Raw genomic sequence first — 16,294 nt, forward strand, 5'->3', positions numbered from 1 at the left:
GCTCGATTTTTTGGTTTTACCTTGTGTTCGAACTCTTGACCTCATAGTCACTGAAACTCTGATACCATATAAAGAATCACTTCAACCCAAAACTTTAAGGAGTTGGATAAGGACTTTTTTAATGATTTATATTATTCTCTAACACAATAAATCACTAGTTAAATCGATACGTAATGGGTTCAACTTCATAAATTAAATTTATAAAATAATTTATAATAAATATTAAATTATGAATATTACATCCAATAAATAAAAATATATAATAATAAGCCTTCCAATTCTCAAACATCACCAAATTATTGAAACATGAGTTAACCCTCCAATCCGATCCGAGTTTTAAAACATTTTCTTAACATACAATTCTATCAGCTCATATAGTAATCAAATAAGCATAATCAATATATAGCTTGGTGCCACGCTTACTGCAAGCAGCTCCTTAAAGTGAGAAATTTATCTTGTGAAGTAAATTAACATGCACCCGATGACACAATAATCTATATTATTATAAATCTATCTAATACTATGTTTTAACATATTTTCCAGACTAATGACACCATCATAATTTTCTAAGGAATTTTTTTAAATTGAAGGGTATTTTTGTTTTTTATTGTTTTCGTTCAGAGCACATGTTAGTGCTCTAGTATATTTAATGGGAGAAAACAAAATATACAATCATTGTATCAAAAAGATTGATTTCGATCTAAAGTGTTAAATTTATATATTATCTTCTTCTTTGTTGCTTGTGTTGTGATGCAAAAGGTGGATTAATTATTGTTTAATAAGGAAACACTATAAGAAAGAATTATTAATGTTAAATTAAGACGTTTGTGATTTGTGCTCCCTGAAAAGCATGTGATCCTACTTTTGGCGCATGCCAAAAGCAGCGGAAAATGGAAATGCCACGTCGTAAATCAATTTTCTATCTCCTTACCCTTTTTTATTTTATTTCTTTTTATATGATTTTGAATTTTGTTTTGAATTTAGCTCACAAGAAGCATAGTTTTAGAATGTGAAATTAAATTTCAGAATTTCAGTCACCAGAGGCTAATGTGCGCTGACGCCACGGTGCGGTCGGCGCAGGGAAAATTATAAATTAATACAAAAAAAAAAGTGAAAAAAAAAAAGATTGAGTGGAGAATGAGCATTATGGACCCTCAATTTTTGGAGTTTGAATTTGTCCTTACTTAACCAGAGGAATATCCAAACTACCACATACTTTCCCTCTCAATAACTTTTGTTCATTCATTTTCTTTTCTAAATAGAAACAATATTGGTTCGGGGGTTTATATTTATCATTTAACATGATACAAGAAAGTTTCTTACACACGTAATATTTTGTGGGGCTCATATTTTTATAAGCAAAATAAAAAATAAAAAATTACGGCACGCAAAATGAATCTCTATAACATTACACAATCACTTTTCCTACAACATAACTCTTATAAAACCCTTGGTTCACAAATGAAAACTTCATAGATTATAATAAAATTTATAAGCGAATATAATTATCTAAGGATGCTTGAAGCGTTTACGAATTCATTTAATTGTATGATTTCGCAACTATTGTATGGATCACTTCGTGTATCTTGTTTTTTTTTTTGTTCCCTTCTAATTATATCATGGACTATACCATTTATATATTATATTTTATATTTTAATTTGACTGTGTCTGCATGTCCTAATATTTATTAATTTTGTTTAAATTATATGTTGATTTTATTTATGTCTCGTGTCCATGCTGGCATTTCCTAGAATTTGAGCCTGTCATCTTCCATGTGCAGCCTAGCCCCGCCCACATGGAGATCGGTTCCTAAAGCGTTCATCTTCGCACATTTGCGTGACTTTTTCGAGCATAGAGTTGATTTGGGGGGAAGACTCTTTCTCCTTCATAAGATAATTGAATTGAGTGGTAACCTTAATTAAGGTCACACTGATGATCTGACCTTAAAGTGCATGGTGTGATGAGTATGTGTAAAGAATGAATTTAATTCAAAAACTTAAATTAATGAGTGAAGTTATATTAATGATTTTATATATTTGTAATATGTTTCTTCAAACGAAAGCTTATTGAACTTGAAGATGGACAATGCACAGACCCTATACACCTGTGCGAAGAAATTTTATGAGACTTGATTAATAGAGAACAGTGAGAATTAAACTTATTACAGTAAAACTTTGATAATATATAAAAAATCAATTTAATCCAAAAAATAAAGCTAATGAATGATGCTACATGAATCATTTTATGTTTATGTAACAATATGTGATTCGTAATTGGTATTCATTCTGTAATTGGTACTGAGCTCCAAAGGGTTTGATTGGATCAGGGATTAAAATCTTGATTCAAATAAATTCTTGGAAAATCTTTGGGGCAGAGGAATCGTCTCTCTCCTCGAAGGGGATCAATCTCATCCTTTCTCCCATGACAAAGCTCAATACACCCTCTGTTTTCAATGAGAAAGTAGCCTTTAAAGTTGTATTATTAGGACAAAGTGACACAAGGAGGTCTTTATAAAAAAAAAGTGAAATTTATGTATCATTAATGATATAAGAGGATGTATGATAAAACTTGTAGGATGTTTTAAGTTTGTAGGATGTAAAAATTGAAGTGTGTGTAGCTACAACTTCAACTTTTCATTTGAAACAAAGAGCAGGGACAAGTACGTAAAAGAGCCACAACTTATAAACAAACATCTCTGTTATGTTTTTTGATATTCGTGCACTGCAAACTCTCTCTCTCTCTTCCCACACTTTATTCCCACTGTTTCAGCTCAGCACAGATCAGTGTCTCAAATTCGCTCTTTCTCTCTCTTGAAAATTTTCCCGGAAATCTGTTTGAACTACACCTGGATATGAATATGGTTAGGGTTTCTTGGTTGTTGTCTATTCTAGCTACCTCCATCTCATCACTTTCTCCGACAAAGTGAAGTGTATCCAAACTACCTACCCATTCCTATTCCTTCCTTCTTCCTCAAGCTCCATTCACAATTACTCTCTCATTTCGGTCTGCTTTTCTTTTTCTTTTTTTTGTTGTTGTTTTTTCTCCATACACACATTCCTTTTCCATTTACACTGGAATCTGGTTGAAAAGGGAATGTTCCTGAGTTGAAAGTTCAAACCTTGAAAGGAACATATATATTTTTTTTATGGATTTCACATTAGCCTTTTACCCAAAGAGAAGAAAAACCCGTGAATTGAGGAGCCTCTAAGTTTAGTTAGAAGAGAAGAACAAGTGGGTAGTGGGTTTTTTTTTTTTTTCGGTTTTTCTTTCATTTGTTGAGGTAGAGAAGACAAATCCCGGTTTCTGTGGGAAATTAAAGAACCCGTTGGCGCAGGTGGTTTTGTTGGAACCAAAAAAGAAACGTGATTTAAGGTTGTAAGAACGAGGATTTCCCTGTTTCAGTTTGGAACTATTGAGTTGCAAAGGGAGTTTCGTTTCAGATCAGTTCAGAGCTACAAAACCTTGTGAAAGAGCAAACAATAACGGAGGTTACACACTTTTTTTTTTTTTTTTTTAGTATAAGAATCTTGTGATGGTGGTGGCTGGTTTTCTATGCTAAGAAGGAAGAAGATTGTAGTACCTTGAGAAGCAGAAGCAGAAATTTTGAAGAAGATGGCTATGGCTGTGGCTCAACACAGAGAAAGCAGCATTGACAAACACCTTGATGCTTCTGGGAAATATGTTCGATACACGGCGGAGCAAGTTGAAGCTCTTGAACGGGTTTACACAGAGTGCCCCAAGCCAAGTTCCTTGAGAAGACAACAACTAATCAGAGAGTGTCCCATTCTGGCAAACATTGAACCCAAGCAAATCAAAGTTTGGTTCCAGAATCGCAGGTGATTTTTAAGTTGTATGTCTATCTATAGGATAGAATGTTATGGTAGAAGAGAAGGCCAAGGTGTTTTGAATATTGATACCGTTTGGTTTGGTTTGGTTTGGTTTGGCGTGCAGGTGTAGAGAGAAGCAGAGAAAAGAGGCTTCACGGCTTCAGACTGTGAACCGGAAACTGACAGCAATGAACAAGTTGTTGATGGAGGAAAATGATCGGTTGCAGAAACAGGTGTCACATTTGGTATGCGAGAATGGTTATATGCGGCAGCAATTGCATACTGTAAGCGGATCAACATTCATTTTAATTCACTATATCTTTGTCAGTTGTCATGGTTGAGGCATATAGTTATAGCTTTGATTATATAAATTTTTCGGTTTTTTGAACTATTGTTACTGTCACTGCAGCCATCAGCAGCAGCAGCAGCAACTACTGATGCAAGTTGTGATTCGGTGGTTACTACTCCTCAGCATAATATGAGAGATGCTAATAACCCTGCTGGGTAATTTTGAAGTTTATGACCATGAGCTTTCCTCTGGATGCTTTTCTTGTGAAGCTCTCTCTGACTCTTTTTCTTGTGTGATCCTTGCAGATTCCTATCAATTGCAGAGGAGACCTTGGCAGAGTTCCTTTCAAAGGCTACAGGAACTGCTGTCGATTGGGTCCAGATGCCTGGGATGAAGGTTTCTTTTCTTTTGTCTACTTTCAAGAAAATAAGTAAATAAATCAGTGATCATGCTTCTAGGTGGTAGGGGTGTAAATGGGCTGAGCTGAACTTTGGCTTAAATAATAAAATACTTTATGCCTGATCTGGCTTGTTAGCCTTATGTATGCCCAAAAGCCTGATCTATATTTAAAAAACAAAAGTCAAAGCCCAGGCCTGTCAGCCTGTTTAAGTCTATTAGACTTTCAATAATTTCAAAAATAATTAAAATAATATTATTTTATTGTTCAAAATCATTAAAATAATTATTTTATTTATTTTATTTAAAATAAATAATATGATATAAGTTAGCCCGTAAACTTATAGACCCGACAAATAAAAAAAAGCCTATGTCCTACTTTGTAAATAGGCTTTTTTAAAAGACTGAGCCTATTTTATTTGATTAATGGTTATAGCCAAAGCCTGGCCTGACGTAGGCTGGGCCATAGGCCCCTGTTTGGCTGCCTGACCCATTTACGCCCCTACTTCTAGGAGACAATTATATTTTAGTTTTACAATTTATGATACTGGGCGTATTTTGATATGAAGGCCAAGTTTCTTCCACTAATATCACCTATTATGTTTATTTTGAATTTCTTTTTGTCAGCCTGGTCCGGATTCGGTTGGGATCTTTGCCATTTCGCATAGTTGCAGTGGAGTGGCAGCTCGAGCCTGTGGTCTTGTTAGTTTAGAACCTACAAAGGTACATAAGGAGGGAAAATACTGATAGCAATTTTCAGTCATTTCTTAGTATGCAAGTTTTTAAATTGTTTGGATTTTGAATTGTTAAAAAGTTCCAAAATTTTCAATAGATTGTGGAGATCCTTAAAGATCGTCCATCATGGTTTCGGGATTGTCGGAGTCTAGAAGTTTTCACAATGTTCCCAGCTGGAAATGGAGGGACAGTTGAACTTGTTTACACGCAGGTGAGATATTAAACGTGAATTGTAAGATCCCTTAGTTATTTTATTGAATCTTGTGAGTGCATGTTAATTTGCTACAGACATACGCTCCAATGACACTGGCTCCTGCCCGGGATTTCTGGACTCTGAGGTACACTACAAGTTTAGAAAATGGCAGTCTTGTGGTGAGTATGTTTATGTTGTCTATTATCTAATGCACAACTATTGTTGCATACAATTTATATATGAAACTGCGTCCATCCTAGTGAGAGGTTTTAATTCTTGTATTAAAGGGAGATGATTTGATGTAATTGCACTTATATGCATTCTGATTCCACTTCTGAAGGTTTGTGAGAGGTCACTGTCTGGTTCTGGTGCTGGGCCTAATGCAGCTGCTGCTGCTCAGTTTGTGAGAGCCGAAATGCTCCCTAGTGGCTACTTGATTCGACCATGTGAAGGTGGAGGATCAATCATCCACATTGTAGACCACCTAAACCTGGAGGTTTGATTTCTTGACAATCAGCTAGTATATTTTTAATCTCTTTTAATATACATTAAATTGTTTAATGTTTTCTTCTAGGCATGGAGTGTGCCAGAAGTGCTGCGACCACTTTATGAATCATCAAAAGTGGTAGCTCAGAAAATGACAATTGCGGTAAGTTCACTATTGTTAATTCATGAAATAGGGTTCTATTGCAAACTTTGGTGCGCTATTGTGATTATTGTAAACATACTTAAACTGTGAATTACAATATTTTGAGCAAATCCCATAGTATATCATTCGGCATTTGAGTTAGCCTCTGGCACATTGATGTTAGACTGTGCTGCAGATACATCTTCTAGAAGTTGCTGTTAATTTTGTTACTTCAAAGTCTTTGGAATAGATGTCTCCATGTATATATATTTTTTTATTCCCTTCCGTCTAACATTCTTAGTGTCAAGTACATACTAGTTCAAGTACATACTAGTTTTCTATCCGGTCTTAATTTCATCTGATTCCCCTCTCCCATGCCTTCTAAGAATACGGTATTGATTCAATGACTTTCATGATAGGCACTTCGCTATATCAGGCAAATAGCTCAGGAAACAAGTGGTGAAGTGGTATATGGCTTAGGTAGGCAACCTGCTGTTCTGAGAACCTTTAGCCAAAGGTTGAGCAGGTGGGCTACATGAAATAATATGTTTTCTTGAAAACTATTTCAGCTTCTTGTTGTAAAATGATCCATTTCGTTGGTGAAAAATTGATACATTACTCTTACAGAGGCTTCAATGATGCTGTCAATGGATTCAATGATGATGGCTGGTCTGTACTGAACTGTGATGGTGCCGAGGATGTTATTATCGCTGTTAATTCAACCAAGAATTTGAGTGGCACTTCTAATTCAGCAAGTTCCCTTACATTCCCTGGAGGAATTCTCTGTGCAAAAGCTTCTATGTTACTCCAAGTGAGTGTGAGAACCCATTGGCGTGATGAATTAAATGGTTTTTCTTAAAAAAGAAGGAACATTTACATCTTTGTAATCTTATATGACAATCTTTCATTGTGCTTTACTTGTAGAATATCCCTCCTGCAGTTTTAGTTCGTTTTCTGAGGGAGCATCGCTCTGAGTGGGCTGATTTTAATGTTGATGCCTATTCTGCTGCATCACTTAAAGCTGGCTCCTATGCCTATCCAGGAATGAGGCCTATGAGATTCACTGGCAATCAAATAATCATGCCTCTTGGACATACAATTGAACATGAAGAGGTATTCCCTTGCCCAGGCACAGATTTCACATGGAAGTGCATCTTCATCCATGTCATGGGATCCATTAGAGAGATCTTAGCTTTTGTGACGTAGAGTTCTTCCTTGTTTCTTAGATGTTAGATGCATATTTGCTTTGGGCTAAGATTTGGTTATTATATCTGTTCCAGTTATGTTTACCAGTAGAGTGATGTCAACAATTTATGGTCAAATCACTTTAAACACTTGTATTTTCAGGCATCATTCATGCTAATGTTTTGTGAACATTTCAGATGCTAGAAGTTATCCGGCTTGAAGGTCACTCTCTTGCTCAAGAAGATGCTTTTGTTTCTAGGGACATTCATCTATTACAGGTGCTGCCTCTGACTCTAGTTGAAATGTAGGAAACTATATGTATTCTGTTCATTTTGCATAAGCTGAGTCTGATCAAATGTTGATATATCATCTTTGGGACAAATTGCAATTTTCATACTAAGGTTCCTATGGTTTTGGTACAAATATAATGGAAAAGCTCAAATTTTCATTAAACAATACTATTAGGAGAGATCACAATGTTAGAAATATGTCGTAATTCATGATCTGGCTGGACTAGAGCTGACATTCTCTCGGTAAAGGTTATATGTTTGGAAATTGTATTTACTATTTCAGTATATTGCAATTGTCTACCATATTTTTTTGGAAGAAAAAATATGTGATGGATATAAAGAGTGGAGGATGAAGTTAGGTAAACAAATAGTAGGGCCAGCAATATTCGGGCAGGCCAGGCCAAATTTTATTTGGCTAGTATTTTCCTAGCCTTGCCCATTTATCTTCAGGCTTGGCCCATTTTGACAGCCCTAACACAACCACTGAATTTTTTCTGCATTCCACCCAGATTGAGATTTTTAGATTAAATTGGGTTTAATGCTAAGCACTACATTAAGTTTTTGCTAGCTTGTTAATTATATTACTTCTGCCTATCAGTAGGTTTTGGGGATTCTTCTCTCCTCTAAGGATGCGCCTCATCTATAGTTCATTTTTGTGCAGTTTTATGGTTTATACATAGAAGAATGTGTAATAAATAGATCGATACTAAGGAACCTTCTTTTCTCTTGTTTTTGTTTGTTTGTTTTCTTTTTTACAGTTAAGTAGTGGAATCGATGAAAATGCTGTGGGAGCTTGTTCTGAGCTCATATTTGCTCCAATTGACGAAATGTTTCCTGATGATGCTCCATTGGTGCCTTCCGGTTTCCGCATTATCCCATTGGATTTAAAACCAGTTGAGTCTTGTTCCTTTGCATTTGATTTTCTCTGACAAGCTACTTTTCTCATCACTTTACTCCTTTAGTCGAGTTAATCTCCTTGCCTTAGTGGGTGCTTATAGTGAGTTGAGATTATTAAATTTCATGTGCTAACCCAAAAACATAGGATATCATTTTCTTTTGGTGTTAAAGCATGAAATACCATATTTCAACAGACTAAAAAAATAGTGTTAGAAAGCACCAAGTGGAACTGCAGTCCATATATGGAGCCCAGTAATCATGTTAATATGTTGATGTGTTTCAGGGTGATAAAAAGGATGCAATGACAACAAATCGAACCTTGGATTTGACATCTGGTCTTGAAGTAGGCCCAGCAACAAGTCATGCTGGAGGAGATGCTTCATCAAGTTATAACAATCGATCAGTGTTGACAATTGCATTCCAGTTTCCTTTTGACAGCAGTATGCAGGATAATGTTGCGGCCATGGCACGTCAGTATGTACGTAGTGTGATTTCCTCTGTGCAGACGGTTGCCATGGCTATATCTCCATCTGGTATAAACCTGGCTGTAGGAGCAAAACTATCTCCTGGCTCTCCAGAAGCTCTTACACTAGCTCATTGGATCTGCCAGAGTTACAGGCAAGCTTGCACATATCTCTGATTTCTCTGTTTCATATTTCCAACAAGTTTAAAAGTTAATGCATGCATGCTACCTTGCCTGTCTTAAGTGGTTTGAGAATGTCATAGTTTGAACTGTGATTTTCTTATATTACGCTGATATGTGTGTTAAATGATTCACATTGTGGTTTGGACAACAATTCTAGTTAAATATTCATTTTCAAAATGTTGTCTTAACATGTTTGTCTCTTTCACTATCTCTTATCTAAAAACAGTTACCATTTGGGGACGGAACTACTGAGGTCTGATTCTCTTGTCGGTGATTTGGTGCTGAAACATTTGTGGCATCATCAGGATGCCATTTTGTGCTGTTCTTTGAAGGTATGGCCGTGATTTTATTTCATGGTACAGTTGGTCCTTTTGTTATGTAATGAAATTTTGATGGAATTTGGAAATGTATAATGATTTGACCTTTAAAGCCTGTGATGTAAGGTTTATGTGATTCACTGTTTGGTTTTGCAGTCAATGCCCGTATTCATCTTTGCAAACCAGGCTGGCCTTGACATGTTGGAAACAACTCTAGTGGCTTTACAAGACATCACGTTGGATAAAATATTTGATGAGTCTGGACGCAAGGCATTGTCTGCAGATTTTGCCAAGTTAATGCAGCAGGTAATTAATTGCCTGTAGTGAACATGTTCACATCCTAAGCCAAAGCAATATATATATATATATATATATATATATATATATATATATATATAGGGAAATAATACTCTCATGCCACATGAGATACTCTCATTTTCCTACACAAATTCGTTTTTCGTGCCAAATAATTTTTCTTTTCTTTTTTAATATAAAATATGGGACCCACATTTAACTTCTCTCTACTTTTTTTCTCTCCTACAATCCTACAACATAAGAAAAGCTAAACCCATATATATATATATATATAGGGGTTGTAAAGAACCAATTCAACACAAAAGCTTAAGCTGTTGGTGAGGTCACATTAATGGTTTTATATATCTCAAATGGGGTAAACATTTCTACAGCTACTTTAGATAAAGTTATCTACAGCTACTCCAAAACTACGTCGTTTTGACAAGGTGTTTTTGTAATTTTAGGTGAATTAATGAAGGGTGTTTCCGTAATTTGCTTATTTTTTTATCATATCAATTTTACTGAAACACTCTTCATTAATTCACCTAAAATTACAGAAACACCTTTCATTAATCAAAACGACGTCGTTTTTGGGTAGCTGTAGATAATCTTATCTAAAGTGGCTGTAGAAATGTTTTTTTCATATATATATATACAAAAAAATATTTCTACAGTTACTGTAGATAAGTTATCTGCATTTACTTCCAAAACTATGTCGTATTAGGTTTACTGCAGATAATTTATTTGCAAAAAAAACGAACCCATATATATATATATAGAGGGAAGATTTTTTGGTTGCAGTGTAAAATTAAGAAGTATTACTTACCGTCTCAGCCTTTGATTTCCCTCTATACGATAGATAGTCATAATTTATTTAAAAATAATAATTAATTAATAGATGTAACTCAATAAATTACAACTGTCAAGTGAATGGAAATCAATGACTGACAGGAAGAGTAAAACTTCGTTCAAAATTCTTATTATTTGTATTGAGATATCAATTTTTGATTTATTTTTAACGTTTCAACCTAGTATGTTTTTCATAAATGGCTAAATTGTTGTGTGAATATTTATTATTCCTTCAGGGGTTTGCTTATCTGCCAGCTGGGATCTGCATGTCCACAATGGGGCGGCATGTTTCATATGAGCAAGCCATTGCATGGAAAGTGCTTGCTGAAGAAGATAACAATGTTCATTGCTTAGCTTTCTCTTTCATAAATTGGTCGTTTGTATGAACATCCGATTCCAGTATTTAAAGCTCTGCTTTTTCCCACTTGAATATATGAACGAGGTATAAATCAAAAGGAGAAAATTTTGAGAGGGAAAAAGAAATCTGAATTTTTTTCTTTTCTTTTGTTCATCTACACCATAAGTTCAGTTTTTGCATCATTCGATTTAATTTATTTATTATTTGGTGCAGTTACCAAATTAATTTAATCTTGTAAACTTTTGTTAGTGCTAACCTTAAAAGCAGAGAATCAATTTGTTGATGCTAAAGAGGTTTGTCGTTTGATGCCTATTGCCTTGTATTGTATGTGCGTTACGATCGTGTGTTGTGACGTGCGACTAACTATAACCTTAGCTACGTTGTGTTGTTAATTTATTGTTGGAAGAGCTACCTCGTTTTAACTGTTTCAAGTTTCATGCTTAATCTGTCAGTTCGTTTAGGCAATTACATTCTTTTTCAGGGAATACTAACCATTAAACCCCGACACAATTAGTAGATGGTTGGGTTTCTTAAGCATGTTTTTATATCTCGCATTTCGAATTCTCCTTCTTTTTAGTCTTTATTGTAATTTGGAATGCATAATTACATCCTCTTGACCAGCTACTGATCATCGCCTTAGTAAGCTATTGCCTCACCAACTAGCTAATCAGACATTAGCAGATTCATTTTGTGGTTTTCCTAATCAAACTAGAAGATTGATTGAGAAATATTTCTTGTTCTTATTATAAGATCGTGATTGGATCCGGAAGGTCAAGGAAGTTGGTGACCTAATGACAGGGGAGCCGGAGTTTGATTTTTGACAGTGTGTATGGAAAATGTTTTGTTAGTAGAGATGAAATTTATTTCGGTGATCTTTAAAGGATTAATCTTTGGCTATTGGTTGTGGTATATAAATTAGGTTAAATTGTTAAATATAAAAAATAGCTTGGGTTGATATATTTTACATATTGAAGGATATTTAGTATACTAAAAGTCAGTTCGTTTCGTCTTTCAGAAAAAGTAATTTTTATCTCTTCCTTATTTTAAAATTATTTTTTAAAAAAGTTAAAGTTATTTATATTTTTATAAAAATATTTAGTTTTTTAAAAAAAAAAAATTGACTTTTGACTTTTGTTTTTTGTAGAAGTTAAAATTTTTACTTCTAAAAAAAAGTAGATTTATGACTTTTTTATAATTTTTAATTTTTTTAAAGTAAATATCCAAATGAACTTAAAGTGAAAAGTAATTTATTTATTTTTGAAGAAAAAAAAAAAACTCATCCAAACAGTCCGTTAGAAACCAGAACGGAGGAATGGGAAAAAAAAATATATGTGAAAAGAAAATGAAAGAAGTTATTATTCATTCAATGTTGCAGTTGAAACATTTTCCCTTTGAAAAAAGCCTGGGGTTAGTTTAAACTCTGACAGGTGCACACATGATAACAACATGTACTTTACAAGAAGTAAAAGTTCTGTCAGTCACTGTTCTTTGTTTACCGTGATGCCAAGGACTAGAAGTTAAGGAGGAACAATGGCAATGTAACAGAAAGCCATTTCTGTAGCCGTTTCAAACTGCACACAGTGGTCCTGTGAACAACGTCCAAGATCATCATCAATGAGGACTGTGATGTTGCCTGCCCTCGCACAGGCTGCACCAAATGTAAGTGTGGAAGTGATCTTCTGAAATTCTTATTGCACCATTTTCAGAGGGAAAAAAAAATGTGATATCTTAAGGTATTGGATTGAAATGTGATATCCATAGTTGAATATTGGCCTGAATGTACCGAACACTTGAGCAGTGGAATATTGTAATGGGAGTGGAGAATTAATCACATAAATAACCTAATTCTCCCTTTTACAACAATTTCACGTAACCTAGTTCTCCCTTTCACAACAAGTTGACATCCAAATGATGATAAGATAAAAGTTGGAAATCCAAGACAATGATCATAATGCGACATTTTTCTTGGAAAATTAGTAATGCGATACGGTATAAGGGGTTAATATTTTATGAAAACAAAGAGGATAAATTTTTTTTTATCAGGAAAATACAATTACTAAAAATTTGGTGGGAAAATGAGGTTTGATAGGGAAATTGAAAAAAAGTTGTTTGGTTGGTCAAAATTTAGCTAGAAAAATTTGGTTAAATTTACTGAGTCTATGTTTGGTTAGAAGTAAAAAATTAATGGAAAAATAACTTGAAATTACGAAATAAACCACGTGCAACTCGATTTGGTCCTCAACAGGTCTCACTTTTGTGCTATAGCAGAGGGTATTTTTGACATATAAATAGTCCCCTTTCTTCCATTAGCATAGGAAACTTGAAATACCATCTTGCAAAGGGTCTTTCTCAACAGTGTTTTTTCCCATTTTTACACACAGATGTAAATGGCTAGGCAACACGATGCATGGGAAAAATTTCCAAAAACTTTAACTAAACAAGGAAATCCAAAAAAAAAAAGACACAATCAGATGAATAGATAAATTCTACAAAAACCTGAAACAAACACCCCCTAATATCCAGCTACGAAAACTATCATTCTATGTCCTCTCAATGGTTAGATAGATTTTAATAAAATGTTAAAACTTATCAGAAAAACTGTATATAAGAAAAGTGGTATTTGCAGTTAAACAAATCATCTTCTTTCAAATCAATTTTCAAATTCTGACATATTCAACAATGTTAAGACATCTTCATGTAACAGAGACCTATGTAGTTAGTTGCAAGACAAGAGTACTTGCACGGTGGTCTAGCAGAGTCATCTCAGTGCAATCAACACAATGCCCGTAAACTGGAACAGTGATCAAAGTGTTAAGTTTGGACAAAAAAAATTACCAGACTGTCATGTTAATAGTAAATTTTACCAAAATGCCACGCGGCATAATTCGCTACACAGTGTAACGAATTATGTATGCAAGTAATTTGCTACACAATATAGCGAAATATGCCACGTCAGAACGCACAGAACCAAAAATGCCACATGTCAAATTTTGCAAAATTCGCTACATAGGGTAGCGAATTTTGCAAAATTTGACACGTGGCATTTTTGATTCTGACGTAGCATATTTCGCTACATTGTGTAGCGAATTACTTGCATACATAATTCGCTACACTGTGTAGCGAATTATGCCGCGTGACATTTTGTCAAAATTTACTATTGACGTGGCGGTCTGGTAATTTTTTTGTCCAAATGTGACAAAATGGTCACTCTCCCCATAAAACTTTAACGAATAAAAAAGAAATAAACTCTCTCATTTTTTCCTATGTCAAAGATAGATTAAGCACGTTGCATAGCTCCATTCGACCACCAAAAAGGAACATGAACAGCATCAATTTGTTGTTCATTTATAAAAATTAAGCAAAATGTGTTGTACTTCTATCCCGATCCTTGAGAAATCATCATCCAAAACTTAGTTGATTGTACTGAAAGTTATACACTTGGCATCAGATTCATTGCCAACCAAAAAAAAAAACAAGAAATGTTTGCTCTCTTGGCTTGAGTTCTCCAAAAAACATTGGCAAACTCAAACACATTTACAGTAAATGTAATTTTGGTTATAGGGTAACAAACAAACGAGAGGTTAAAGATTTGTTTGATTGCGTTGTGTAATTTTCTTTCTTAAAACTATTTTGTAGAATAACTAATGAAATATGTGTTTTTTTATATTTTTTTGATTTTGAAAGTTAAAAGTCAAAACACAAAATAAAAATAACTCAGATATTTTCTTCTAGAAACAAAAAACAGTTATATTTTTAATTTTTTTTAACAAAATAGGTCTTATCAAATAGGTTTTTTTTTTTCTAAAAATTAAAAACCTATTTTTCAAAATAGCTATGGTTACAACAATGTTATTTTAGCTAAAATAAAGAAGAAGCACATCTTCATGTCATGATACCTTATTATCTTCACAAATTTAATTCAATATTCCTGAATTAGCTATCTATGAAAAAGTATGAGTAACTTTCAATAAAAAAATTACGGGAAATGCATATGTGCTGTTACATGAAAAAGAAATATTGTCCTGGTGAGACAATATTTTGAGAGAGAGAAAAAAATTCATGGGTCCCACAATAAAATTGTCTCCGCAGGAAAAACAAAAATATTTATGTAACATTACATATGAATTACCCAAAAATTATATTGATAACAATAGTAAAGATTACCAGAAGGCAGTGGTTACTGGTTAATGCCAAGATAAAGAGTGCAGTAGCAGCAGAGTATAGCCCATCAGTATAAAAAGTGAAAATAATCCATTTCCTAAATCAATGAAAAATATAAAAAGTATGGATACGAAAGTAAACTTATTCATAGATAGCTTTCAAAATTTTGTCATTTTGGGTTAAAAAATTATGATGAAAAAAATTATTAAACTCTAAAATAAATTATAATTACAAAAATATTTTTATTTTCTCCTCAAAATAACATTATTTTAGACTCAATATATATAATTTATCTATATTACTGTAGAAAAAGATAACTCTTATTTTATAATAACAATGAGGGCCATAAGTGCATTGACAAAATTGCAATAGTTGATCGTGAACCTTGTGCTGATCTGTGACTTGCGTGTCAATATCCCAAAAGTAATGTATGGTTCAGCTACGTAACTGATAATCAGGGTCATCAACCAGTTGCAGTTCACTGTTCATATTAAGAATTTAAACTATTTTTTTCAGAAAAGTAATGCCACAAATTCTAACTCTTCTCCAGATTTTACACGGCATCATACCTAGTATTTGAAATTGAAATCCAGATATTTGTGAAGTTTCTTCCTAATATTTGAAATTGAAAGCCAGATATTTGTGAGGTTTCTTTCTTCCTTTCTAATTTTTATTTTTTTTGTTTTTAAAAGATTATTAGGTATTTTTAAAAGAAAAAAAGTTATATTTACATACTTTTTATTTACAAACTCTTACAAATTATACTATGTTTGACCGGTAATACACTACTCTTGAGTAGAGTATTACCGATCAGACATAATATAATTTGTAAAAAAAAATATTACCCTACTCTTTTTAAAAAGTTCAACCTTACCCGTTATATACTTTTTAGGGAAATTTTGAACTTTTACATTGCAAGTAAAATTTATTCACGTGGAATTTAATTTTACTGAGTCATACATGTTGATTTGTTTCTTATCTTTATACTTTATAGTCAAACACCATGTAATCATATTTTATAGGCACATACGTTTTTTTGTTGATTTAGTTCAAAGTTTAAACTCTAATATTTAATATAGGACTACCTAATATAAAGTTTTAGATACGGAGGATTTTTAAGACATTTATCAAAAAATTAAGATTGAGAATATTAATTAAAACCTTTTAAAGTATTATTATTTTTATGCTTTAACAAAATACTTTTAGAATATTAATTAATAAAATCTTA

General features: G+C 33.4%; 1 protein-coding gene across 7 annotated transcripts; it reads left to right on the forward strand.

Annotated features, from left to right (window-relative positions):
* The first annotated feature begins 2,732 nt into the window (after nucleotides 1-2,732).
* Nucleotides 2,733-11,081, forward strand: LOC133318672 (homeobox-leucine zipper protein REVOLUTA-like). 7 transcript variants are annotated; one of them, XM_061520729.1, is made up of 18 exons: nucleotides 2,733-3,837; nucleotides 3,953-4,126; nucleotides 4,261-4,332; nucleotides 4,423-4,513; nucleotides 5,141-5,236; nucleotides 5,346-5,459; nucleotides 5,537-5,620; nucleotides 5,782-5,937; nucleotides 6,016-6,090; nucleotides 6,489-6,595; nucleotides 6,697-6,880; nucleotides 6,994-7,182; nucleotides 7,452-7,532; nucleotides 8,303-8,437; nucleotides 8,737-9,059; nucleotides 9,314-9,419; nucleotides 9,561-9,710; nucleotides 10,784-11,081. In XM_061520729.1, exons 1-18 carry the CDS (start codon nucleotides 3,614-3,616, stop codon nucleotides 10,931-10,933), a joined length of 2,511 nt encoding a protein of 836 aa, XP_061376713.1. In that variant the 5' UTR covers nucleotides 2,733-3,613; the 3' UTR covers nucleotides 10,934-11,081. The 7 variants fall into 7 exon arrangements, with proteins under 7 accessions (XP_061376713.1, XP_061376711.1, XP_061376707.1 ...); XM_061520727.1 differs by having other exon boundaries at nucleotides 3,953-4,120; nucleotides 4,264-4,332; nucleotides 8,725-9,059; XM_061520723.1 differs by having other exon boundaries at nucleotides 3,953-4,116; nucleotides 4,248-4,332; nucleotides 8,725-9,059.
* The last annotated feature ends 5,213 nt before the right edge of the window (nucleotides 11,082-16,294 follow it).

Source organism: Gastrolobium bilobum, unplaced genomic scaffold (assembly GCF_033153095.1).
Source record: "Gastrolobium bilobum isolate Gb01-03AN ecotype WA unplaced genomic scaffold, APGP_CSIRO_Gbil_v1 utg1425, whole genome shotgun sequence".
Classification (NCBI taxonomy): Eukaryota; Viridiplantae; Streptophyta; class Magnoliopsida; order Fabales; family Fabaceae; genus Gastrolobium; species Gastrolobium bilobum.

Coding starts and splice junctions, on each gene's coding strand:
- LOC133318672 (XM_061520722.1), top strand. CDS start 3,614: ATGGCTATGGCTGTGGCTCAACACAGAGAAAGCAGCATTGACAAACAC. Junction 3,838..3,952: donor GTTTGGTTCCAGAATCGCAG/GTGATTTTTAAG, acceptor TTTGGCGTGCAG/GTGTAGAGAGAAGCAGAGAA. Junction 5,621..5,781: donor TAGAAAATGGCAGTCTTGTG/GTGAGTATGTTT, acceptor CCACTTCTGAAG/GTTTGTGAGAGGTCACTGTC.